Below are 27,028 nucleotides of genomic sequence, written 5' to 3'. Positions count from 1 at the left end.
GTCGATGCTTTACAATTATGGGAAACGTTCAAAGAAACATCCGAAACATTGAATGAACAAACGGTTTCTTTCAATCATCAAAGAAATGTTGGAAGCAGAAGATTCAACGATGCAGCAATTTGGACTTCCACAAGAAATGAAGGAATAGACAAAGAAAGAGATAACAGCAGACGAAAACCTAACAGTGAAAGACCATAAAAATTATATCAGATAACTTAATTCCAAATATTGATTTTACTGTATCACCAGCACTTGCATCAGATTTGTGTTTCAGAGACATTGTTGGAGGGTGAAGACAAAAGATTAAGATGAGCTCTTCTGCACAACACTGTACACGCTATCACAGCAGGAAGGCACCTGTTGTCAACACGTCTGATGTACTGATGAGAGACAACTTCCTGCTATGTACGTAACAGTACAAGCAGGCTTGCTATTGAGAATGAATGGGGGCTGCGAGGGGCGGTTTATCACCAGATCCACCTCACAGTCATCTCCACTACATTATGCTGCCTGCAGTGTCCGCCCATCGAGAACGAACACGGTGCGGCCAAAGGCAGGCAGTGAATCTCCTCCATTCAATAGGCAGCCATCCGATGTACACTACAATGCTACCCTTTGCCACCCCGTTCACCCTCCATGGCCTCCGTTCAGCCACAACCGGGTCACCGCTTGCAGCATTACCAGCCGCCCACCGAGAACACACGGGGCAGCTGTGTGTGCTGGACGGGCAATGCAACCGATTGCCGACTGGAGCCACCTGAGGGACACTACACTGCGTGAGCAGCGAAATTGCCCCCCTCCATCCAGCCACCGCTTGCAGCATTACCAGCCACCCTGGACTACCTTTATATATATATATATGAGCTGTGTAAGCCCATGCTGTAAAAACACAGGGTCCAAGAAACTATTGAAATTGTTAGAAAAAAAACTGAAATGCAGAGATGTCAGGTCGTTGAAAGGAACTAGAGCATCTCTCTCCTAGGAGGTTTCGGTTGCCGACATGCTCGCATTGTTTGTGCATTAGCGGCTAAGCGACTGTCTTTCTTCTGAGGTTTCCTTCTGCCAGCATGCTCGCCTCACTTGTGTAACCTCGGAGGCGGAGCCCTTACCCGACTCCACCTCTCACTTCGGACGGACGGACAGACACACACACTTTCACGTGTAGACATTTATATACAAGATATATATATAAAATAATGCAAAGCTGACTGACTCATTCACTTGCTCACTCATTAACAAAACACTATTTCCTGCATAGTTAAAAAGCTGAAACTTGGCAGGATGGTATATCTAGGGCAGTAAGTATCTGCTAAGAAAGGGCATTTTGATATACTGTATCAATATTCACACACAACAGAAACAACACTCCAAAATTTAAAAAATGCTTTGACTGATTAGATTGAAATTTAGTGACACTATAGGAAAAATAAAAACAGCCAACATGTTTTTTTATTTGTCAATACATTTTTATCGATATTTATTAATATGATGCTAACATACATGCTCTGCACTGCACTGACCTGAACATGCGAATCACACTACTAAGCAAGAGGGTGGAAGGATGACTGAAGACACGGTGGTGGTCCAGGACAGGAGAAAAGGAGACATGATCGTGTTGTGAATGGAAAGAGAAAGTTTGGCAAAGCACAAGGAAGACGCAAAGCTCAAAGGTTAAGAATTGACATTTTTTGCTGTTGATTATCGGCCCTCTAACAGGCATACTGGTTCTCATCTTGGTTATCCGTTCCGCTCTGTCGACCTCTAACCCCTAGTCGCAGCGCTGACACGCCCACTGCTCTTTGATTGCAGCGCTTAATTTCCACAAAAATTATTACAGTGCCTATAGAAAGTCTTCATACCCTTTTGAAATGGTTAATTTACTAGCCATGCAGTTTGAAATCAAAAACCATGCTTAAAAAAACTTTTACCAGCTTTTTAAACAAATGTTGCCTTGCAACATCTTACAAACTACTGAAAAGAAATTGACCATCTCAGAAAATTAATTAAAAAATGAAAAACAAGAATGACAGGATTGGAAAAGTCATCACTGCCCTGATTAAATACTTAGTAGATCCACCATTTGCTTTAATTACAGCCAGCAATCTTTTTGGTTATGTCTTTACTAGCTTTGTACACCTAGATTGGGGAATGTTTGCCCATTCTTCCTTGCAGAATTGTTCAAGTTTAGTCAAATTCCATGGTGACCAGCAAGGAACTGCTCTGTTCAAGTCCATCCACAGATTTTCTATTTGATTTAAGTCAGGACCTGAACTGACCACTCATGGACATTCACCTTCTTGTTCTTAAACCACCATGTTTTTCTTTTGAGGTATATTTAGGATTGTGGTCATGTTGGAAGGATGCAGGTTTTCCTCAAGAATCTGGGTGTACTTGGCAGCATCCATTTTTCCTTCAATCCTGACCAATGACCCAGTCCCTGTTGAAGAGAAACAGCCTCACAATATAAAGCTGCAACCACCATGCTTCACAGTGGGTATATGTTTTGGATGGTGTGCTGTATTTGCTTTTACCAAAACATAGTGTTTGGAGTTCAATCCAAAAAATGTCAATTTTTGTCTCATCCAATTTTTACATTTTTACACATGGCAACAGAATCTCCCAGGTGTGTTTTTGCATAGCACAAAGGAGACTGAATGTGGCACTTTTTCAGAAAAGGCTTCTTTATTGATACGCTGTCATACAGACCAGCTTAGTGTAAATCTTGAGAGATTGATGTCAAACGCACAGATCAACCAGTCCCAGCCACAAAGCCTTGTACGTCGTTCAAAGTTGCCTTTGGCCTCTTGGTAGCCTCTGTGATCAATGCCTTTCTAGCTTGTTCATCCAGTATAGATGGACTTCCTGATCGAGGCAACATTTTGGTGGTGCCATACACCTTCCACTTCTTAATAATGCTCTGAATGGTACTCAAAGGGATAGCTAAAGCCTTTGAAATGTTTTTGTAGTCTTCTCCTGACTTGTGTCTTTCTACAACTTTATCCTAGCGGCCTTTTGACAGCACATTCCCAACCATGTTGGTTTCTTTTTAAGAAGCTTGCACTACTAGTAGTGAAATCTTCAAAAGACGACTGGTTTTATTCTGAGGTGATCAACACCAATACAATTGATGTCAGATGGGGACATCATTTTTTCTAAACATTGGGGCAATGAGCCTAGTGTTTTACCTGGCAGCTGATTGGTTGTATCTGAGAAAGGTTAGAATGGTATGTTCTAAGGGTATGATCATTGTACCAAACCAGATATTTCACTATGGCAACACAAATTAGATGATCTACAAGTCTCGAATTAAAGTTTAAATCTGAACAATATATTCAATCTCTTTTTGCTGGTCCATTATTTAACCGAGTAATAATTTCTGTTTGTTTGCACTAATGCAATCTTTACTATTATTTTTTTAGACTTTCAAATTCTTGTACTTTCATTATCTCTAACCTGCCCTGCATGTATCGAATTCTTTACGACTTTCTACTTTGTCATCTACTCTTTGTCTTTTATTTCCGGCCCCGGGTGTGTTTAAATCTCTTGGCACAAAGTCTCGTCTTGTAGGACATGAAAGTATCTCTCTGAAAAAGTCACGTCTCGTCCCAGGCTAAAAAGTCTTGTCTCGTCTCAGGATTTTTTTTATTATAATAGAGAGATATCACACTAATTGAGCTGTAGCACCAATGATGTAATAGCCAACTAAATTAGTTGGTGAGAATAAGTAACTCTCTTTCGCCTAGTGCATTTTCTGTCTATAAATGCAGAGTGACAATCAGGTGCCAACAATTATTGTTAAAGCAGTGCCTAAAACCCATTGTCATAACAAGTTTAGAAAGAAAGATAGATAGATAGATAGATAGATAGATAGATAGATAGATAGATAGATAGATAGATAGATAGATAGATAGATAGATAGATAGATAGATAGATAGATAGATACTTTATTTGTCCCAAAGGGTAAAATAAAATGGTATACAAGCTCAAAAAAAAGATATATAAATCTTCTTCTTTTTTCAGCTGCTCACATTAGAGGTTGCCACAGCGGATCATCCTTTTCCATATCTTTCTGTCCTCTGCATCTTGTTCAGTTACACTCATCACCTGCATGTCCTCTCTCACCACATCCATAAACCTTCTCTTAGGCCTTCCTCTTTTCCTCTTCCCTGGCAGCTCTATCCTTAGCATCCTTCTCCTAATATACCCAGCATCTCTCCTTCTGCACATGTCCAAACCAATGCAATCTCGCCTCTCTGACTTTGTCTCTCAACCGTCCAACTTGAGATGACCCTCAAATGTACTCAATTCTAATCCTGTCCATCCTCGTCACACCCAATGCAAATCTTAGCATCTTTAACTCTGCTACCTCCAGCTCTGTCTCCTGCTTTCTGGTCAGTGCCACCATCTCCAACCCACATAACATAGCTGTTCTCACTACCATCCTGAAGACCTTCCCTTTCACTCTTCCTGATACCTGTCTGTCACAAATTACTCCTGACATTCTTCTCCACCCATTCCACCCTGCCAGCACTCTCTTCTTCACCTCTCTTTCACAATCCCTTTAACTCTGTATTGTTGATACTAAGTATTTAAACTCATCCACCTTTGCCAACTCTACTCCCTGCATCCTCGCCATTCCATTGACCTCCCACTCATTTACACAGATATATAAATAATTATATAAAAATATATAATGAATACAAACCACAACCCCCCACCCCAACATACATAACAACTCCTGGCTTGGATGACTAAGGGCTGCCTCCATACATAACAGGCTTGCAGGTAAGCTGAGGTCAGACCTGAGCAGATTGACCATAGGTTTACATTTAAAGTCATTAATATTTGAAGACAGCAAGTCCAGCTTGTGGTATCAATGAATGGAACACTATCAGAGGTAATAAAGTTGGATAAACTAACAAACCATAGTGGTGGAAAGTATCATCTTTATGCATTTTAAAGGAAAATGTGCTACAAATAGTCTTAATTACCTACCGCTCCTGTTTAAATTCCATGCAGTCAAGTTCTCGAGAGACTGTGAGAGATTTTTAGATCAGCATGACTGCAGTTTAGCGCTTCTGTACATTGAAAGACAGAAATGATGGTGTCCAGGTACTGTACTGGTAAATATGAAAAGCATCTGTCTGTCTTTTGACAGAAACCAAAGCAAAACAACTAATAAGGTGTGTAATTATTTTCTCCAGGGTGCATTTGACAAGGCTGTATCAGCATGCTTACAGGATGAATTAAGTGAGACTAATTTTTGAGAGATTTATTTCTGGACAGTTTTATTTGCTTTGTACATTAAGAGTCCTCTCTTTGGAAGAGTGAGTATGCTATCATCGTTTTTATTTTTGGTTTTGTTTTCTTTATTATTCACCCATTTCTTCCTGTTCAAGTTGGCAGGAGCCAGAACTACAGTAATGATTTTTGTTTGAAACCTCAAAAACTGAAAGCACCTAGAAAGCATAATAGTATTATTTTGCTTTTGTTTTTGTTATAAGAGATCTTAAAAATACTGCATAGTACATGCAAAATAATTTATCATTTACTTCAATATTCTAGAGTAAAATAATTTTACTTTTTATTGTGGAAAGTTTAATATATAAAAATAAATATGATATATGGTACAAGGTGATCATCTGTAATGGCTTACTGGAAATTTGATCCACAATAGGCCCTTTATGAAGGCAAAAAATCTGTGATGTGATGTACTATGATGTAAACACTTGCAGATAAGATCTATGTGGTGTGTGGAACAGCCCGGACACAGACAGGCAGGCATCGTTAAAGTCACCACACACGCTTTACTTACAATATCTACAACACAGTAAACTGCACACAACCCAGTGCCCCTGCACCAATCACCCTCAAGTCCGGCCCTTTTCCTCAAATCCTCTCCTTCTGACCACTGCCTCGCCTCCTCTCCTCTCCTCTCCTTTCCTCCAGGCTTCGTCCTCTTCCACCCGGCTCCAGCTACCGAATGGATGGAGGCGGCCCCTTTTATCCTCACCCGGACGTGCTCCAGGTGCCTCCCAATGAGCTTCTGCCAGCACTCTCTGGTGTGGCGGAAGTGCTGGCCGTGCACCCGGAAAATCTCCGCGTATCCCTGATCTTTGTCCCCCCAGCACTTCCGGGTGTGGCAGAAGTGCTAAGGACCAGGGCTCTCCAGGCATATGGACGCCTCCTGGCGGTGACCACGGGCCCCTATAGGGTTGAGCTTCCATGCTCTGTTCCTGTGGTCCCCATACCAACCAGGGCGGCTGCCATCTCGTGGTCCAGTGGAGGCATAATCCCTCCATTGGTCCTTCCGGGGCATCCCACAGTGGTATTTTGTGTAACTAGAAGGGAGTTCATGTATATATGCTCTTTGGTCTTATTAACAGGTGCTATATTAAGAAGCAGTGAGGTATAGTGTTGTTTCTGACATTTTTTGCCAAGTTTGTGTATATTAGAGCATCACGGAAGCTATACCTAAATTTCCTGTTAAAGCACAGTAATGAAAGTGTGCACCATGGATGAATATGTCAGACAAATTAAACACAATAAATATGCAAAGAAAAAATGCATTGTGAGATGGTGACAATAAATTCTAACATAAATGGTATGTGAGCATAAAATAGTGTCATGAAATATATTCTGTTTATATTTTAGTGACACCACACACACAACTTGAAATGAAAACTGACATTTTAAACCGTCAAAGTTGACAGGGTGGACTCTAGCGAGTAAGTTGTGTGTTTTGATTAATAAAATGTTGGGAGCGTGACAGTGACCATCAAGGGACACATTTATAGGAGATACTTCAGATGAAGACTCCAGATGATAAATCCAGAACTCTTTGAATTAGTTACTTTTAAGCGTGTATATCCGCACAGACGAACACTGTCACAACTTTGAAGACAAATTCAACAATCAAAATCACAGCACAGCAACTACTACGATTGAAAGTGACAGTTTTCATTTCAAGGCCCCTGAAGTGACTTCTCCCCTTTTTGGCCCACTGTCCACCAAAAGGTCAGAGCATGTCACTGTTTAACAGTAAAATTTCATTTTTACAAATCATCCGTTGCTGTTCTTGTAGCAACCTCACACCCCTTTAACGTGTTTTAATGGTCAGGACCAAAGTAGTTTTGGACCTCTGGTTTGTGCAGAGGAGAGGGGTGGCGGGGATGAACAACGACAAGTCGTATCCGCCTGCATGGAGGAGTTCTAACTGGAGTTCATTTCCTCCAAAATATGGACGGAACAAATGCTTACAGTGCCTGGAAAATACGATCCTTTTTTTCCTGTAATCGTTATTCTTCTCAAAAATACTCAAGTAGGCACCCCTGCCCTCAGTAGTGTTAAGGAGTCTCCTAAATAAATGGGTGCGGCTTTGAAACACCGCCAGTCAACAATTATGTGTTGCTTGTGGTGGGACGTTGTTCGAAATCTATTTAAATTAATTTGAGTGCAGCGCATGTTTTGACCTCTTAGATTATCAAACCGACTTTATACCAGTGATCAAATGAAGAGTAACAAGCACGCGCGCCATAATAATCAAATAAGAAAGAACCCCTGTCTAGACTAAGTAACGGTTTATGGTCCTTCGTCTAAGCTAACGATAGATATTTTTTTCAATAATATTTCAGCTTCTTTTCCAAATAAAACAACAAAGGCTGTGTTCTGATGTGACTAATTCAGATAACATCGGCTGTAGCGGACGCGCCCACGGGGGCTATGGAAGGCGATGCGCCTCTTGGCATCTCGTTAGACAAAGGCGCCGCCAGCTTTACGATGACACCTGGATTAAGTGCCAGGAGAGTCGAAGCCGCACCCCCCTGTCATCTGTCGCCTTTTCCACTGCCCGATCGGTCCTCTCACGGGACGCTGTTGTCCTTCAATGCTCGTGCCAAATTGTGCGTTTAAAAGTCATTATTCACGTATCCTTAACTGAAAATCAAATTCCTCGCAATAGTCCACGCGCTGTTGTTAGTGGCATTCCTTTGTCACATTGCAGAACCTGTTGTGATAACACGCAGTAGTAAAGTGCAGACGTCAACAGCGACTTGTTTTTTAGCGGGCGTTTAGTCGCCAAACTGCGCGCTGAGCTGCGCAGCGCGTTTTTGAAGAGTTGTTACCACGCCCACTTTCGCGCCGTACAGTCGTTTAGTCTCAGCTGTTGCACAGAGACGCGCAGCTCAAAAATAGTTAAGGCAAGTGTTTGCCGCGAGCGCTCCGTCGCCTAGGAGAACGCCGCTCTTCTGCAGGGTGAAACAAACACTCTGGGGCTCCTCAGGGCTTTTCTAACAGTCTCATCAGACAAGTAGCATTAAAAGTGTAATCTGTGCTTTGCAAGACAGAAGGACGCCGAGCAGAGACTTCAGAGAAGGAGCTGTGAACCTCACCTACTCCCCATGAAAAGAAGGGTATCCAGAGCCACTTCTGCGATATGATTTTATAAAAAGTGTAAGAAAAAAGCTATGCAGCACAACTGAAAGACGGGACACGTTCTTCATCTGGCAAACTCTACGCTTGACTTTGGATCTGTTTGCTCATCTCCGATCCCCAGGCGGGAAAGTAGGGGAGTCCAGGCTTCATGGATATCTACTAAGAGCAGAGTAACCTCCTCGCACCTTCCATGGCAGGCATCCACAGCGCCACGACCAAGAGCATCAAGCCCTTCAGGTCCAGTGAAGAGTATCTCTATGCCATGAAGGAAGACCTGGCCGAGTGGCTCTCGGAACTTTACGAAATCGACATCGGTGTGGACAGCTTCTTGGAGGTTCTGGAGACCGGCTCGTTGCTGTGTCATCATGCCAACAACGTGACGCAGGTTGCGGCGGAGTTCGTGGAGGAGCACCCTGCTGTGTCAGAAAAGCTGAAACTGCCCAAGTCGGGGGTCACCTTTGTCAAGTCGGCCCAACCTGCAACTTTCTTAGCACGAGATAACGTGTCCAATTTTATCAACTGGTGTCGAAAGGAAATGGATATTAAAGGTACGTTATGAAGAAAGACGAAGAAAGGTCTTGTAATGTGTGGGGGCACACGGGGATATTCCATATGGATGACAGCACAGGACTTTAAATATAAGGATGTCTTAAAAATGGGGTAGGGCTTGGGTGCCTGCACCCTCACCCTGGATGCATATCAGGCAGGGAACTGTAACAGTCGTACAAACTAATGTATAGAAGGAATACAAAAAAAAAAGCAAACTAAATCTTAATTCACAAAACCATCCATTTTTTCAAATTGCTTATTCTGAGCAGGGTAGTGGGGAAGCTGGAGCTTTTTCCAGCTGATTTTTCCAGTTTTAAGTAAGCAATATGGAGACTGCAGTAGAGTCGATTTGTTTTAGCTGACAAAAGACAGTTAAGAGTCTTTGAGATTCAGCTCACTGCTGCAGCAGTATTTGTGTTGTGGCCAGTTTAGATTTACTTGTGCAAGAGTGAGTGAATGTTTGTGTACACATACTGTGAAGTGCTGCCTTCTCCTTTACAGTACTTTAGCTAACAGGGTATCAGCAGGAAAAAAAGAAAAACGTAAATGTGGCTATATTTTTAAGTCGATCAGCTTTGCTGGTTATTTTATACTTATAGTATATACTGTGTATGTTTATATTTGTAAACAGTAGTACAGTATATAATAATATATACTATACTGCATACACGGTTGATTCAGAAAATATTCAAATCGCTTTTTCTCCACACTTTATTTTGCCATTGTTGCTCAACAGTCTTTCCTTAATAACCTTTTATGACAACATGAAAATGTTTTCAGAAAGGTTTGCAAATTTCTTAAAAATCAAAAACTGAAATCTCTCATTAATTCAAGTATTCTCTCACTCATAAAAAAAGTCTTCAGACCCTTAATTCAGTACTTTGTAGAAGCCTCTTTGGCAGCAATACCAACCCTTTGGGTTTTCTTGGGTAAGTCTCTAGAAGCTTTGCAGACCTGGATTTGATCAGCTTATCACACTCTTCCTGGCAGGTCCTTTCAAACTCTGTTAGACTGAATGAGATACATTTGTAAACTGCTATCTTCAGGTCTATCCACAGATGTCCTATGGGGTTTAAATCTGGGCTTTGGCTGGGCCACTCAAGGACAGTTAGAGACTTGTCCTGAAGGTACTTCAGCATTACTTGGCTGTATGCTTTGGGTCATTGTCATGTGGAATGGTTAACTGTTGCCTCAGTCTGACTCTGTGCACTCTCTGGAGCATATTCACTGTTTGGTTGGTTTTGGGAAGGTGATAAGCAGTGTCTGGTATTTGTCAGGCATAGTTTTTGAAGTTAAGTCTAAAGACTTCAATTTTTGTCTCATCAGAGCAGAGAATGTATTTCTTCATGCTCTCAGAGGTCTTTAAATGCCATACGGCCAAACTTCAAGCAGAAGTGCCTTATTACCTGATTCATGGAATTCTGCTGAGATCGTCCTCCTCCCAACAGGTTCTTCCATCTCAGGAGGGGACTTCTGAAGCGTGTTTGAGTGACAGTTGGGTTCTTGATCACCTCCTGAAGCCATTTTTGTTTGGTTACACAGTTTGGCCAGATGGCCAACTCTAGAAAGAGTTCTGGTTGGTCCAAACTTCTTCCATTTCGCAATTACTGAAGCCACCGTGTCACTGGAAACAATCAAAGCTTTAGGTTTCATTCCCTTGCCCCGATCTGAGCCTTCACAGAGAGGTCTACAGATAATTCCTTGGATTTCCTGGCTTGGATTTTGTTCTAACATGCAGTGTGAATTGTGGGACTTTATATACACAGGAGTGTGCCTTTGTTCTTGGAGTGACATTGCAAAGGGTCTGAATACTTACAGTATACACCTGTAAATGAGTGATTTCAGTTTTTGATATGTAATAAACGTGCAAACCTTTCTGAAGACATGTTTTCACTTTCTCTTTATGGGGTCTTGAGTGTAGATTGATAAGCAAAAGTGACAATTTTATTAATTTAAGACTAAATGCACAACTCAAAAAATATGCAGAAAAAATATAGTAGTATATAGGTGGCTCTGAGGTTAAGGATCTGTGCTGGTATCTGGAATGTTGCCGATTTGAATCCCCGTTATTGTCAAAGGAGATCCTACTCTGCTGGGCTTTTGAGCAAGGCCCTTACCCCGCAATTGCTCCAGGGGCACTGTGCAATGGCTTACCCTGCACTCTGACCTCAAGGGGTATGCAAAAATGAACAAATTCCTTATCCATCCATCCATTATCCAACCCTCTATATCCTAACACAGGGTCATGGGGGTTTGCTGGAGCCAATTCCAGCCAACACAGGGTGCAAGGCGGGAACAAATCCCGGGCAGGGCGCCAACCTACCGCAGACAAATTCCTTATACAGGATAAAATAAATAAAGAACAAGAAGTACAGTACTATGCTATAGTAGTAGTATAGTAGTATAGTAAATATATTGTGAAGCCTGGGAGTGTACAGCCGCCCAAACCCCAACACAGAGAGGCAGGACACTGGTTAAGCACACATCACACCGTTTATTTACACAGTGCACAAATCACCAACAAAGTCCCTTTGTCGCTGCGTTCAATCCTCCAGACAGGTTTTGTCCTCTTCCTCCTGATTTTGGCTATTGACGTATGGCGAGTGGCTCCTTTTTATAGGGGACCTGGAAGGACTCCAGGTGCCCAACAAGCTTCTTCTGGCAGCATTTCCGGGTGTGATGAAACTGCTGCAAAATAAGGGCCTGAAAACATCCATGTGCCCCCTGGCGGTGGGCACGGGCTCCAACCCCCACCCTGCACTACACGCCAGCCACTTCGTGTCTCTGCTGCTTTGTGAAGAGGGGGGCTGAACGCACCCCAAGGAGATGCGGTCACTTCTCTGAAATCCCCTCTTAAGTGGTGATACAATGGGAAACAAATACATTTTTTTTTTACCTCCTCTTTGCTCGATCAGCTGCTGGATTGCTGCTGCTGCCATGCCACGTGATCTGCATCTTGTGCTGTGCACTTCTGCCATATCACCTATGTCCATATATTCAATCTCTTTTCAATTTTATCTTTTAATCAATATCACATTAAATTTTGATTCCATGCCTGGAATTACATTGTGACAACGCAATGTATAGCTGCCCGTGACTGAATATCATTTCTTTCTCTCTACAAGAAATGTGTCTGACAATGGCATTCACACAAATGAAAAAATGATTTCTCTCACAGGATTTCACTTTCACCGAACAACAAATCTTTTAATTCTCGCAGATACGCCTCTTCATTGGAAAGAAACACTACTTTTCCCTGATGGCAACACGAATTCGACAATCTACAAGTCTCCGACTTAAAGTTTAAATCTCTTTTTGCTGTTCTGTTTTTTCACAGAGTAATAATTTCCGTTTGTTTGCACTGATGCGATCTTTACTCTCCTTTTTTCTCACAATAGTACATTATAGCAAAAGAAATTTATACAATACTAAAGATGAACTTATGAACTGGAGTGACTATTTTAAACTGTCAGCTAAAGAACTGTGCAGGTGAAAGTCAGACATAAGAATGAGAGATAAAGATGCCCACAGTTCTGATTTCTTTACTTTTTCTAACCTTTTTGTTGTAATTGTGTTGGTGAGGACATAACATGTCCTCATGTAGCTGTACACTATACAGTCATATGAAAAAGTTTGGGAACCCCTCTCAGCCTGCATAATAATTTACTCTACTTTCAACAAAAAAGATAACAGAGGCATGTCTTTCATTTCTTATGAACATCTGAGTACTGGGGTGTTTTCTGAACAAGTGAAGCAGTATTTAGTTGTATGAAATTAAATCAAATGTGAAAAACTGGCTGTGCAAAAATGTGGGTCCCCTTGTAATTTTGCTGATTTGAATGCATGTAACTGCTCAATGCTGATTACTTGCAACACCAAATTGGTTGGATTAGCTCGTTAAGGCTTGAACGTCATAGACAGGTGTGTCCAATCATGAGAAAAGGTATTTAAGGTGGTCAATTGCAAGTTGTGCTTCCCTTTGACTCTCCTCTGAAGAGTGACAGCATGGGATCCTCAAAGCAACTCCCAAAAGATCTGAAAACAAAGATTGTTCAGGAAGGCTACAAAAAGCTATCTCAGAGGTTTAAACCGTCTGTTTCAATTGTAAGGAATGTAATCAGGAAGTGGAAGGCCACAGGCACAGTTGCTGTTAAACCTCAGGTCTGGCAGGGCAAGTAAAATACAGGAGCAGCATATGCGCAGGATTGTTAGAATGGTTACAGACAACACACAGATCACCTCCAAAGACCTGCAAGAACATCCTGCTGCAGATGGTGTATCTGTACATCGTTCTACAATTCAGCACAATTTGTACAAAGAACATCTGTATGGCAGGGTGATGAGAAAGAAGCCCTTTCTGCATTCACGCCACAAACAGAGTCACTTGTTGTATGCAAATGCTCATTTAGACAAGCCAGATTCATTTTGGAACAAAGTGCTTTAGACTGATGAAAAAAAAGTGATTTATTTGGTCATTACAAAAAGCGCTTTGCATGGCAGAAGAAGAACAGCGCATTCCAAGAAAAACACCTGCTACCTACTATCAAATTTGGTGGAGGTTCCATCATGCTGTGGGGCTGTGTGGCTAGTTCAGGGACTGGGGGACCTTGTTAAAGTCGAGGGTCAGATGAATTCAACCCAAGATAATGTTCAAGCATCAGTCACAAAGTTGAAGTTACGCAGGGGTTGGATATTCCAACAAGACAATGACCCAAAACATAGTTCGAAATCTACAAAGGCATTCATGCAGAAGGACAAATGCAATGTTCTGGAATGGCCGTCACAGTCCGCTGAATGGAATATCATTGAAAATCTATAGGATGATTTGAAGCAGGCGGTCCATGGTTGGCAGCCATCACATTTAACTGAACTGGAGAGATTCTGTAATCATCAAAGGCGTCTAGAGGCTGTTATATTTGCAAAAGGAGGCTCAACTAGGTATTGATGTAATATCACTGTTAGGGTGCCCAAATTAATCCAATAAACTTAATGTCACTGCTGAAATACTGTTTCCATAAGGCATGTCATATATTAAAAGGAAGTTGCTACTTTGAAAGGTCAGCCAATGATAAACAAAAATCCAAAGAATTAAGTGGGGTTCCCAAACTTTTTCATATGACTGTATATGTATGGTAAATACACCCCAAACCCCCGTACAACCTCCCCCTCCATCCCCACCCTTCCCCAGCTATGTATTGCCTTTGATTCCTGTATGTCTAATCATTTTCCACTGATGATGACACCTGGCAGGTTGTTGAAAGCTTAGGAATAAAAAAACTATTTTAAGATATATGACTCATTTTCTCCCTTTGTTGCTCTTTAGCTGCAAATAAGCAAACTGTACCACAGACCTTCGCTTATATATATATATATATATATATATATATATATATATATATGAGGGACGTTGGAAATGATGAAGGTGGGAGTAGTAGTAATTGGGCATTAAAAAGTTGGAACGACTCTGGGAAAATTGCATCACAAACAAAGATGACTATGTAGAAAAGTGATATAATTTGTTTACTGAAATTCTTAATGAACAGAGTTAAAAAAGCACAAAAACCTTTTGAAAGTCCCTTGTATATATGTGAGTGTGTGTGTTTATAAACAGAATGTATCATTTGTGTGATATAATATTTATAGTATATATATATATGTATATGTATGCACACAGAGGTATTAGTGAATGCTTGTAAGACAAAAGGTAGGGTTTATAATTAACTTTTACATTTCAGCACAGCATTACCTTTTAAGATCTTTCTTATTCCCTGAGTGGCAGAGTGAAGAGTGCTGATGTCTCACAGATCCATTGTCCTAAGTTTAAGTCCTGTACTAGGTTGCAGTTTCTATGGAGTTTGAATGCTCTCCCCATGTGTATTGGATTTGAAATTCTGTTTTTCTCGCAGATTCCAGCAGCATGCACCTTAAGTTAACTTGTAATGTGTGTGTGTGTATGAATTCATCCCACGGAGGGCAGGTACCCTGTACAGGGTTGGTTTTTGCCATATTGGTCAGTGCTGCACTTCAACCATAAGAACAAGATGGTTTGCCAATATTATTTATGTTTTTACTTTTTGTCTGTTATATATATATATATATATATATATATATGCATATATGCACAACTGCATTGGACTGACATCCGATCAGCGATTGTTGATCCTTGCCCTTCTGGGGGAGATTTAGCTCAAAGTGACAAAAATTAGATTATGTTGTTTCAGAAAATAAATCAGTTAATTCAAGTATAGACACACTGGCTGATGGTGAAAACCCCATACATATTAATTTATTTGTTTTTAATATGAAACCTTGAATTTTAGCAATAGCAAGTATGAGGAAAAATTTTAAATGGCAACCTTGAAATGTTCTGCACAGAGGGATGTGCATAAAACACCCGATATACGTAGGTGTACAGCTTGTGTGCAAGAAAATCCAATGTGGATAATGGCTGGAATTCAGACAAAAGAGAGTTCCATAAAGTATAAAGTTAAGGGTGTGTCAACAAAGTCACCTGTTTGTTTCTATTTTTTCTTCTTCGTTTATGAAATTTTATAAATGTTCAGAACTTTTTTGAGTTATAAAGCATCAGTAATGTTTTTATTTAAATTAGATCAAAATGTAAAAATGATGGGAGATTGTAGTATATGGGGGCTCGGATATATATACTATATATATTCATTTATTCTGTTGTCACAGTGACTGACATTACTGCTTTGCAGCCTTTGTTTCCCTCAGGTTGAATTTGTGTTGCTTTGTGTGGAGTTTGGTCTTTCACCTCAAGGTCATGTGGGTTTATTTCTCCCACAATCCAAGCACTTGTTGTCAAATATGTTGGCATGTAGTGGTGCATGTGAATGTCTGGCTGTTTTTTACTTGTGCTGGTGATCAACTGACAAGCAGACTACAGTGGGTTGTTGAGCTGTAAGATTATTTGTGGCAGAAGTTTTGCTGCCATGGCTGGACTAACCAAACTCCTGTTAATTAATTTGTCATATGTATTTTTCTCAAAACCATTTTTCTAAAGCAAGAGTCTTTTAGTTACACTGTTGATTATTTCTCTAAAATAACTGCAAGCCTTTTATGTAAATGTTGTTGGTCATCAGGAAGGTATCTGTAGTTTCCACATAACACACATCTTCACATGCTTTACAAATTCTTTGGCATGAAACCTATCATTTTTCTCTTGTACCAATGCCAAGATTTGTCATCTCTCTATTATAAAAAATCCTGGGACGAGATGTGACTTTTTCAGAGAGATACTTTCAAGTCCTGCGAGATGAGATTTTGTGCTAAGAGATTTAACCATGCTTGGGGCCAGAAATAAAAGACAAAGAGTAGATAACAAAGTAGAACATTGTAAAGTGGTTCAAAAACGCTGGTGCAGAGCAGTTTACAGATAATGGAAGTATGAAAATTTTAAAGTCTTAAAAAACTGATAGTAAAGATCGCATTACTACAAACAAACAGAAATTATTACTCAGTGAAATAACAGAACAGTGAAAAAAAATCTAATATATTGTTTGGAATTAAACTTTAAGTCGGAGACTTGTTGATCGTCTGTTGCCATCAGGGAAAAGTAGTGTTTCTTCCCAATCAAGAGGCGTATCCGCGAGAATTAAAAGATTTGTTTGCTGAAATCCACATACACGAGCGGCAGAGACACGAAGTGGCTGGCACATAGCCTAGGACGGGGAGTTGGTGAGAGAAGACCCCTAGTATTCATTAACTGCTGGAGTAATAAAAATTTATTTGAAGGTTGTCTTACTGTCAAACAATAGCACTGTGCTGTGGCCTTTGGAGGGGTCAATAAAAACTAGGGGAAAATTATTTGCAAAATTAAATGGGAAGATTTAAGAAGAAAGGATAACATAACTTACTCCTTAGCTGCAATACAGATGGCACCAGACCTGCATTGCTCCAGGTTTTTTTACAAAACCTACCACTATTACATCCATCCATCATCCAACCCACTGAATCCGAACACAGGGGTCTGCTGAAGCCAATCCCAGCCAACACAGGGGACAAGGCAGGAACCAATCCCGGACAGGGTGCCAACCCACCGCAGGACACACACAAACACACCAAGCACACACTAGGGCCAATTTAGAATCGCCAATCCACCTAACCTGCATGTCTTTGGATTGTGGGAGGAAACCCACGCAGACACGGGGAGAACATGCAAACTCCACGCAGGGAGGACCCGGGAAGTGAACCCAGGTCTCCTAACTGCGAGGCAGCAGCGCTACCACTGCGCCACCATGCCGCCCTACCACTATTACTCACAAACAAAAAAAATAAATACATATAAATAACCAGTGTCTCCAGTCTCCCAACTAATATGGTCCGAGGTGCAGGAGTGATGTCAAAATCAGTGTTGCTTCTGGATGCAGTAAACCCCAAATTCAATCCAATTTACAGGGATACCACACCTAGCTGCTGGACATTAGAATTAGAATTACAATTAGAACAATCTAGACGAGAACAGGCCATTCAGCCCAACAAAGCTCGCCAGTCCTATCCACTTGTTTCCTCCAAGAAAACATCAAGTCGAGTTTTGAAAGTCCCTAACGTCTTACTGTCTACCACACTACTTGGTAGCTTATTCCAAGTGTCTATCGTTCTTTGTGTAAAGAAAAACTTCCTAATGTTTGTGCGAAATTTACCCTTAACAAGTTTCCAACTGTGTCCCCGTGTTCTTGATGAGCTCATTTTAAAATACAAGTCTCGATCCACTGTACTAATTCCCTTCATAATTTTAAACACTTCAATCATGTCACCTCTTAATCTTCTTTTGCTTAAACTGTAAAGGCTCAGCTCTTTTAATCTTTCCTCCTAATTCAACCCCTGTAGACCTGGAATCAGCCTAGTCGCTCTTCTCTGGACCTTTTCTAGTGCTGCTATGTCCATTTTGTAGCCTGGAGACCAAAACTGCACACAGTACTCAAGATGAGGCCTCACCAGTGCATTATAAAGGTTGAGCATAACCTCCTTGGACTTGTACTCCACAGATCGTGCTATATAACCTAACATTCTGTTAGCCTTCTTAATGGCTTCTGAACACTGTTTGGAAGTTGATAGCTTGGAGTCCACTATGACTCCTAAATCCTTCTCATAAGGTGTACTCTCGATTTTCCGACCGCTCATTGTGTATTCAAACCTAATATTTTTACTTCCTATGTGTAATACTTTACATTTACTGACATTAAATTTCATCTGCCACAAATCTGCCCAAGCCTGTATGCTATCCAAGTCCTTCTGTAATGATATAACGGATTCCAAATTATCTGCTAATCCACCTATCTTGGTATCATCTGCAAACTTAACCAGCTTGTTACTTATATTCCTATCTAAATCATTTATATATATTAAAAATAGCAGCGGCCCTAGCACTGACCCCTGTGGAACACCACTCTTAACATCGCCAGTTCTGATGAGGTTCCTCGCACCATCACCCTCTGCTTCCTGTGTCTGAGCCAATTCTGCACCCATCTAAAAACATCACCCTGAACTCCCACTTCTTTTAACTTGATGCCCAACCTCTCATGTGGCACCTTATCAAATGCTTTCTGAAAGTCCAGATAAATAATATCATAAGCTCCACTTTGATCGTATCCTTTTGTTGCCTCCTCATAGAATTCCAACATGTTAGTAAAACACGACCTCCCTCTTCTGAACCCATGCTGACTGTTCAGAATAACTCCTGTCCTTGCATGTGTTGCTCAATCTTATCCTTAATAATTCCTTCCATTAATTTTCCTGTGATGCTTGTTAAGCTTACTGGCCTATAGTTGCTTGGATCTGCCCTGTCACCCTTTTTATATAATGGGATGATATTTGCCATTTTCCAGTCCTTTGGAATCTCTCCAGTGCACAGTGACTTCCTAAAAATATGTGTCAAGGGTTTATATATGTACTCACTAGCCTCCTTAAGAACACGAGGATAAATATTATCTGGGCCTGGTGATTTGTTTGATTTCATCTTATTTAATCTGAGCAGCACTTCTCCCTCTACAATTTCCAAATCCCTCAGTACCTCCTTAGTAGTTGTTTACCTCTGGCAGGTTATCCACTTGCTCACTTGTAAACACCTCAGAAAAATGTAAGTTTAGGGCATCTGCTATTTCATTGTCTGTATCTTTTAATTCCCTTTACTATTCCTGATGAACTTGACCTCCTCCTTAACTGTTCTTTTACTACTAAAATACTGAAAGAATCTCTTGGGGTCTTCTTTCGCCTTATCTGCTATATTCCTCTCCAACTGTCTTTTAGCCTCTCTGATATCCTTCTTAATGGTTGCCCTCATTTTCTCATACGCTACGGTTCTCTTTGCAGTCATTAGTCTTATATGCCTTATACAGCAGTTTTTTCCTTTGCAACTTCTTTTTTAAATCTTTATTAATCCATCGTGGAGTTTTTTAGTTTCCTATTACTTCCAAATTTAGGTATGTATCTGTCCTGCATTACATGTAAAACATTTTTAAACCTGTTCCACTGCTCCTCGACTGTCTCCACATTTAAAAGCTTATCCCAGTCTATCCTACTTAGACTTTGTCGCATCTGCTCAAAATTAGCCCTACTAAAGTTCAACTTAACAATTTTAGTCTTTGCATCTGTACTCTTACAAAATACTGAGAATTGTATTACATTATGGTCACTTGACCCTAGTGGTTCAATCACCTCTACACCCTCAATTCTATCCTGATTATTACAGAATACTAAATCCAGATAGGCTTCACCCCTTGTTGGTGCTTTAACATGCTGTGTTAAAAAACAGTCACTGATTACTTCTAAAAACTCCTGCTCTTGTGCTCCTCCATCTGTAAGGTTATCCCAGTTAATATTTGGATAATTAAAGTCCCCCATGACTATAATATCTCCCTGTAAACTTGCCTTTTGATATTACTAAAAGATGTGTGTTGAAATTACTGTCTGAATTGGGTGGTCTATAACACACTCCTAAAATGAGACCTTTTCCCTAATATTTTCCAGGCGAAGCCACATGTCCTCACTAAGATGGGGCTCATCATCCAACTGAAGATGACTTACATTTAATTCCTGTTTGGCATAAACAGCAACCCCACCTCCTTTTCTGTTCTGTCTATCCTTCCTAAAAATGTGTATCCCTCTATGTTACACTCATCCCCATCTTTGTTATTTAGCCAGGTTTCCGTTATTGCTATAATATCATAATTATGCTCTGCTACATACAACTCCAACTCACTTACCTTATTTTTGATACTTCTAGCATTAAGGCAAGCTATTTTTAATGTGTTAATCCTTCTATCTTTACGTGTTTGCTTAAAATTTACATTACTATGCATTTTTATTTCTACACCATTGTTTGTTCTTCCATGTATAGATCTAAATCTGGCCTGTCCTAAACTCCCTGCCCCCATTCCCTAGTTTAAACAATCCTCGACTAGCCTACACATACGCCTCCCCAATACATTGGTGCCCCTCCGGTTCAGATGTAACCCGTCCGCGGAACAGGTCCCATCTGTTCCAAAAGGAGTCCCAATGCCCCATAAACCTATACCCTTCTACCCTGCACCAAGATTTGAGCCACGCGTTAAGCCTTCTAATCTCCTCAATCTTACCTGGACTGGCGCGTGGCACTGGCAGAACTTCAGAGAAGACTACCTTGTCAGTTCTGCTCCTCAGCTTGGTACCTAACTCTTTGAATTTGGATCGCAGAACTGACAGACTACCCTTATGTATGTCATTTGTTCCAACGTGGACAATGACAACTGGATCCACCCCCGCTCTGGCCAAGAGCCTATCCACCCTTCCAGGGCGGTCTCCCACCTGTGCTCCCGGAAGGCAACACACCGTACGAGACTCTCTCTCTCTCTGGAGCACACCTGCGCTTCAATCCCCCTAATGATTGAGTCCCCAACTATCACTACCTCTCTCTTTTTGGGAACTGGTTTTGAGGTGGCCCGTTGGGGCTCCTCAACCCTGCCTACCACCTCAGAAATTATCAGAGTCACCGTCCAGCTCCGCCAGGACATGATAACGGTTAGACACTTCTAATTCTGGGGTTGATGCCCCCGGACAGTGTGCACCCTTTACCTTACGCCTTGCGACCGTGACCCACCTATTCCTACCTGTCTGGTCTGGAATCTCCTCCCGCGCCACCTTAGGGGTGCACACTATCTCTCTAAAGGACACCTGGGCCAAGTCCGCCAATTCTCTATTACAACGCAGGTCAGCCAACTCCTCCTCCAGTTCAGCGACCCTGAAGGAGGTCATCTTCCCGAGTTGCACAGGTCCCTCACACGGTCTGTACAGGTGCTATTGTGAATACCCAATAGGTAGGTGATGGTCAAGTTGCTCCACTGTAATGTGTGGAAATGCCCCCCCCTGGTTGTGTCTTCTCCAATATTTCACCATCACATTCCCCCTGCATAACACTCCAAAATCATTCCTCTCTTTCAGACTATTGGATTCTTTATATTTGCAGTCGCAGGGATCTCTGATTAATTATTGGAGGGCTTCTTATATTGTCTTGCATTGCCTCACTAGAATGATATAAGACACTTTATCAAGTGATTATTCCATAGCAGGGTGGGTCCAGTTTTGTCCCCCCAGTGACAGTATCTATGGATATTACACAATACTGAGTAAGGTTCTCCATGAAGATGCATTTAACTTAATGATTACCAAAAAACCAAAGGACACATGTCAGCAATTATAGTCTACAGTATTCAGACATTTTATCAAAGCTATCAACAGGTTTATTTACATTTAGCATTAGATCGCTAAACCTGTTTTTCTACTTTAATATTTTCTGTGTAATGAAACTTGCTATTCGCTACCAGGCATGTCACTGAGACTGGTTAGACTGATGTGAATATTGTACAGAACCACATGCGTTTTTTTTATTAGTATTACAGTATTTTGCACTGCTTTGCCTTGGTTGCTTTTAAAATATGAGAATTAGCATCAGAGTAAAATTTGAGTAAAACTGGGGGGCTTTGCCCCCTGCTCACTTTGCTCGTCTACCCCTTTCCCCCTCCCCACCAGTGCTACGCTCTATTGTGTAAAGAAAGGCTGAATGCACCCCAAGGAGACGCAGTCGCTCCTCCGAAACCCCTCTTAAATGGTGATACAATGGGAAACAAATAACAGTTGTTTTTTTTTACCTCCTCTTTGCTCGATCAGCTGCTGCCTTGCTGCTTCTCCTATGCGGCATGATCTGCATCTTGTGTGGCACTTCTAACGTTTAAAAGTCATTGCCTTGTCTGTCGTTCCCCCCAGACATCATCAGACACTATTCGATCTCTTTTCGCTGTTCCGTTATTTCACCGAGTAATATTTTCCATTTGTTTGCACTAATGTGATCTTTACTATCATTTTTTTTTGAGACTTTCGAATTTTCCTGCTTCCATTATCTCTGATCTGCTCTGCATTTGTATCACGGGACTTGCTTCCAAAGGTTGTAGGTATGACGTGAGTTGACCGTCTCGTGGGACGTGAATGTGTCTTTCTGACTCTCTTCACAAGATCACGTCTCGTAGCAGGAAAAAAGTCTCGTTTCATCGCAAGATTTTTTTTTTTTTATAATAGAGAGACATAAACAGGCAGCTACAGTAATCTATCAGGACAGAGTCTGAGAAGCACTGCTCTACAAGTTTAATTCTTTGAGAGGATTGCACAACTTTATTCTTAATTGCTGTAAAATTAAATAGTAATTTATCAGCACATTTCTTCATATTAACCTGTTTGAGTATAAAAACAACTATAAGTAATGATTTACTAAGCTTTTATGTGTTTAGATGAACTATAAAGACCTAAAGGCATGCCAGTTGGTTTGGAAATGATTAGGAGATAATAAGTGTTGGAAGAATAGAGAAATACCTGCCAGTCAAGAGAAATGAATTTGTCATTTTTCTGCCGATTAATGAATGTCGGATACTGTGCTAGAAAAGTCTTTTGGGGTTTGCCTAGTTTTGATTTGTTATTTTTGGTTTTATGTGATGTTTCTTCCTTTGTGAATCCTCCCCAGTGTGTGTAGTCAAGTTACATGTGGAAAAATTATTTTTGGACTTCTCTCTACTGCGTGTATTCCTGTGAGGACTTTTAGTTGTCTGCCATAGGAACATCCAGCCCCTTGGATTACCTATACTGTATGTGTTTGATGAATAATCACCATCGTTGCCTACTGTTCTGTTTTGCATGAGGTTTCATCTTTAATCAAATGTTATGCCAGTAGGTGGCTGATTATTACAACAATATTTTGTAGGCTATCATCACAAATCTCCAGTTAATTTACTCTTTTTCTGTCTTGAGATGAAACCATACAAACAAGTGAAACATTACATGTGCATTGGGAGAATATGAAACCACTAGATTTTGCTCAGGCAGGAATTTGAACCCGGCACTCCATACTGTTGAGGTAAATTAAAAACTGAAATATAAAGCTTTGAGTAGAGTACCTGAAGGCACACCTTAGAACAAGGCACCCTTTCATTCTCATTTATTCAGGGTGTTATGGCTCCTGGTGTTTCAGTCATTACAAATCAAGCACAAAATAGATTGACTGCTTTTTTTTCTAGATAGTATGTGCTCAATCTATCAGAAGCAACAATTTAAAAATGATACTTGACTGCTTATATTTCACAAGAAATGAACTTGCGATCCAAATTCTATGAAGTATTACTGGAAATATATGCTGTACAGTATATTATGTTTTAATGAAAAATTAATCTTGTGCTGTCCCACCATTCAGCTTTGTGATACATAGCAGTCTGAAACATTGCAATTTCCGCACATAACTGTAACTGCAGAATAGATTTATTTGGAGTAAATGAGAAAATATGACAAAAACCAACTAAAAGTGCTGCATGGTACTCAAAACACTTGGTAGTTCCTACCACGGCATGAAGCGTCAGCTATTTGGATTGTCTTTATCCAATCGGCCAACTCTCCACATTGCACAACATAGCACCCTGTTGTATTGATTGATTTTTCTATGAGCAGACACATAGATACAGCAAATATTTCTGTATACAGTCTACTGTTAAAAGGAGGAGCAAAGCACATGTCGAAAAGAACAACCTTCACTGAAAGTGGAAAGACAGCATGTTTACCATCAGTGTACTTTGCTCTCACTTTCCTGGTGAATGTAATTCACAGAAAATGTAAGCATTTTCAGAATATTGTATTCATTTGCGCAAAACTATATCTGTAACTAACATCCTTTTACATGTTGTTTGTTTAGACTAAAAATATTTCAGGGTAGTGAAGCGATAAGTACTGCCACCTCAAGGCTCCATTCACACACACATAGGCGTACAGTTTTATGTGTAGAAATCTTTTTGCTCATTTATCTCAGTTTACTCTATCTCCTCTTCTTTTAGACAAATACTATTGTCATAGTACTACCATGTCATCCCTGAGTTAACCCTACTGTTATTAGGCTTTGCTGTTCTTTGCTATTCTAAAAAGAATACACCGTGTGTGTCATGTTGCTAAATTTGCAGGATGTTATAACACTGAAGATTTTTGAAAATGCTGTATTCCGTTGTAATTTGTATTTTATATACTGAAAAAATGGGATAAACATTGGTGCAGTGGTTAATATTTCTGCATCACAGCCCAGGGCACATGGGCTCAATAACTAGTGTGACAGATAGGGGGCAGTATCGCTCCCTTGAACCCCTGTCCAAGACTCCCGACACCAGATAAAAGTCCAAAAGTAGACTTTATTAATTCTGCACAGTGCACAAAGCACCCTCTCCTCCACTATACTCATTAAACAACCAATACACAATAATAACCAATCCTCCTCTCCCAGGCGTGTTGCCATCCTTACACCCAGCTCAGCTCGCCGTCTGGGAGCTCCCACAATCCTTTTATAGTCCCTGACCCAGAAGTGTTCCAATCCCCAGTCCATGTGATCTTCTATCACTTCCGGGTCAGATCAAAAGTCCTTTTCTTCACCCCGGAAGTATGTCACTTCTGCCATCGCTCTGCCTATGATGCACGTCCAGGTTATAGGGCACATATGACTCTTTGCTCCTCCCTGCAGCTCCCTCTTGCAGCCCCTGTGGTATCCAGCAGGGCTGTGGATGAAAACTCCATTGTCCATGATTCCCTGCTGGTCTTTGGGGCACCTCCATTCTGCAGGGAGGGCTCAATCTGACGGCCTGGGTGTATTGGCCGGTGTGACAAGCCGGCCATAGACCACACTAGTTACTCCATTTGTTTGAGCTTGTGTGTTCTCTCTGTGTTTTCATGCATTTTAATCGAGTCCTCTAGTTTCCTTCGCCATCCTAAAGGTGCTAGTATACCATGTTCCATCATGAACAAGACTAGATATCATGTCTTACCTATGACGTTGTCAGTGTCTAAAGTTCAGGAAATGAAAATCTGGGAAGTAGCTTTAAATATAATGAGTATTTATTTAGAATAATAACATGTTAACAGTGCTCTGCACCTGCACTCAGAGATGAGCGCTATACAAAAATAAACTGAATTAAATAAAAATTTTCAAAGTGAATCACTTGCTCTTTATGACCTAGAGTATGGCTTCAGACCTTACTGGTTTTATGAAATAAATTTCATTTTTACTTTTCCAGGAAAACTGTCCCAAAGTAGTAAATGCAACAATATTTAATTCTGCAATATTTATTGTTTTAAAGTGTATCTAAACTTTTAACTAAAAGGTGTTGGCAATGCTCAGTTAGGGGGAACTGGTTGGATGAAGAGCTCAATGTTAAACTTTGTTCACCTCACTAAATTGTACGTTATTTAAATCACATTTCTTATCTTTGTTGAATTTTTTTTTCTTCAATTTTGAAATTTCACATTGTCTCTCTATTATAAAAGAAGATCTTGAGATGAGACAAGACAATTGCCAAGAGATTTTTTCAAGTCCCGCCGTCCTCTCAACCATTTACGGTTAATGGCGGTCCTCTCACTTCTCGTTCGTGTGAATGCTTTTGTCAGACACAGTTCCTGCGCTCTCAGGCTCATAAATTTTTACGTTTTCCTCACTTTATGTTCCCAATAAAAGAATTATTGAATAATTTCATCCCAAAGGGTTAACAACAGAAGAAATGAGTACACAGACAATCCTAGCACCAAGAAATGATGAAGTCAAACAAATTAACGCAAAAATTGTCAATCAGTTACACGGCAAATTGGTAGACAATGCTGAAACAGTTGGTGGTGATGGTGTTGAAGTTGGAAACATCAAATTACAATATCCCGTAGAATATCTGCAACGGTTAACACCGTCTGGTCTATAAGTGATGGGCTATGCAATAGGACAAGATTAGTTGTATTCAAAATTGGTCGAACAATTCTGACATGTAAAATTTTAACAGGCAACAAGAAAGTTAATGTTTATTTATTAGAGAGAAAGAAATGATATTCACTCACGGGCAGTTATACGTTGCGTTGTCACGATCTAACTCCAAACACGGAATCAAAATTCAATGCGATATTGACGAAAAGTTTATTCCAAATTTATTTTTACTGAAGTATTACAGTAGAAGTGCAAGTTTGAAAAGTATTTGCGTGTTAATTTCAAAGCCAAACAAAACCGAAAATGTATAACGCAACAAATACCTCTTAACGCAACATGAAACATCATTTTCTTTCAATTTATTATGCTTTACTATTTTTTACTACGGTTAATTACTCGCTGTAATGTAAAACAGTTAGTTCTATTATGCATATGTAACAATTCCCACAAAGTGGCTGGCACGTAGCGCCTGCCCAGTGTTTGGCGAGCGAAGCGAGCTCCTTAGTTATTTATAGTTTTGAACACAAAGCGGAGCCGTCTTGACTCTACTACCTCAAAATAAATTCTGTTAAAAGATATTTATTTAGAGTATTTCTATTAATTTTGACTGTCTGTTATAACTAACAGTTAAATACAAATACAAATTTTACAAATTACTAATTACATAATTAGTACATACTGTATAAGGACACAGATTTGCTTAAATAGACAGGAAAACAATCCGGTTTTGTAACTGATTAACATAAATAAAACCCAGCACCATCTGACTGTGAATTATAATTGTTGAACAAT

General features: G+C 40.4%; 1 protein-coding gene across 1 annotated transcript in view; it reads left to right on the top strand.

The window, feature by feature from the left end:
* The first annotated feature begins 8,210 nt into the window (after positions 1-8,210).
* The window catches only part of LOC120531386 (GAS2-like protein 2A), a 45,008-nt gene continuing 26,190 nt past the window's right edge, over positions 8,211-27,028 (top strand). The window contains exon 1 of the mRNA XM_039756761.1: positions 8,211-8,981. Within this exon, the coding sequence (XP_039612695.1) occupies positions 8,624-8,981 (358 nt within the window). The 5' untranslated portion in view covers positions 8,211-8,623. The remainder of the gene's footprint in view (positions 8,982-27,028) is intronic.

Source organism: Polypterus senegalus, chromosome 6 (assembly GCF_016835505.1).
Source record: "Polypterus senegalus isolate Bchr_013 chromosome 6, ASM1683550v1, whole genome shotgun sequence".
Lineage (NCBI taxonomy): Eukaryota > Metazoa > Chordata > Cladistia > Polypteriformes > Polypteridae > Polypterus > Polypterus senegalus.
This window is presented reverse-complemented; position numbering and strand designations above follow the sequence as displayed.